Consider the following 1,141-nt stretch of genomic DNA (forward strand, 5'->3'; position numbering starts at 1 on the left):
TGCTTGAGCATGGAGGCGGCCGTGAGTATCGGAACGGGCTCGGTCAAAGGTGGGAACAGCAAGTGCGAGGAGGAGGAGAAGAAGGGGAAGGTCCAGGGGAGCTTCCATGAGACGTATCGGGAACGCCACGTGGAGGTGGACGGAGGAAACAGCACGACTGACGTGCTCTTCTCCGGCAGTGATGCCAAGGTCTTCTCGGCCTGGATTGAGAGTCTCAAAGGGAACCCTGGCCCGGTGTCCTATTCGCTGCAACCCATCCACAACTTGCTGGAGCAGGACGACCCCAAGCAGGAGGCGCTGAGGCGGGCAGTCAGTGAGTACATCCGTGAGAGGGCCCTGATGTGGAATTGCACCCGAAGCTGCCCTCTGGGGACTCAACGCAGTGCCCACGACCCCTGCTCCTGCGTCTGCCCCGGGGATGCCACGACCAACACCATGTGCTGCTCGCGGGAGCGCGGCCTGGGGAAGCTGATGGTGACAGTGAAGAAGGCCAGTGGCCTGTGGGGGGATTACTTTACCGCTACGGATGCCTTTGTCAAGGTCTTCTTTGAGAGAAGGGAGATCCGGACCGGCACCATCTGGAACAACAACAATCCCGTCTGGAACATCCACTTGGACATCGGTACCGTCCACATCACCAGCACCAGCAAGATCCGCATAGAGGTCTGGGACGAGGACAGCAAGTGGGACGATGACCTCCTCGGAGGCTGCGACATCCCGCTGGAGGCTGGGGAGCTCCACCAGAAGGATTGCTACATGAACCATGGCCGCATCTGGTTCCAGTACAGCCTGCGCTGCGGGCCCCACCTTGGTGGTCGGAGCTGCTTCGACTATGTCTCCCAGCCGTCCCAGCTGGGAACAGCCAAGGGGAAGGAGGCGGAGGCCTTCTGGTGAGCCCTTGATTGGAGAGGGGCATGGATGTGCATTGGTCACTAGCGCTCCCTGTCCCCCAGAGCATTTCCTAGTTCCCGCTCTGCTGACGCTACTGAGCTTCATGCTGTCACTCCTGCTCGGGAATCGGTGTCTCCTATGCCCCTAAGAGACTGTCTGCTCCTGTGGCCCGATATCCTCACAGCTCCCTCTGGGAAAACATTCCACCATGAACCGTCCGTTCCGGAACCATCAGACCAGTGTGTCCAAT

The 1,141-nt window shown here is 59.9% G+C and overlaps 1 protein-coding gene across 1 annotated transcript; it reads left to right on the forward strand.

Annotated features, from left to right (window-relative positions):
* Positions 1-3: 3 nt before the first annotated feature.
* LOC113405681 (perforin-1-like) lies at positions 4-894 on the forward strand (the record flags this gene model as incomplete). The annotated part of the gene is made up of 1 exon (XM_026646908.1): positions 4-894. A coding segment is annotated over one exon (891 nt), but the record flags the coding sequence as incomplete, so codon positions are not given.
* Between the last annotated feature and the right edge of the window lie 247 nt (positions 895-1,141).

The sequence above is a fragment of the Terrapene carolina genome, unplaced genomic scaffold (genome assembly GCF_002925995.2).
Source record: "Terrapene carolina triunguis isolate 2854851 unplaced genomic scaffold, T_m_triunguis-2.0 Scaffold48382, whole genome shotgun sequence".
Lineage (NCBI taxonomy): Eukaryota > Metazoa > Chordata > Testudines > Emydidae > Terrapene > Terrapene triunguis.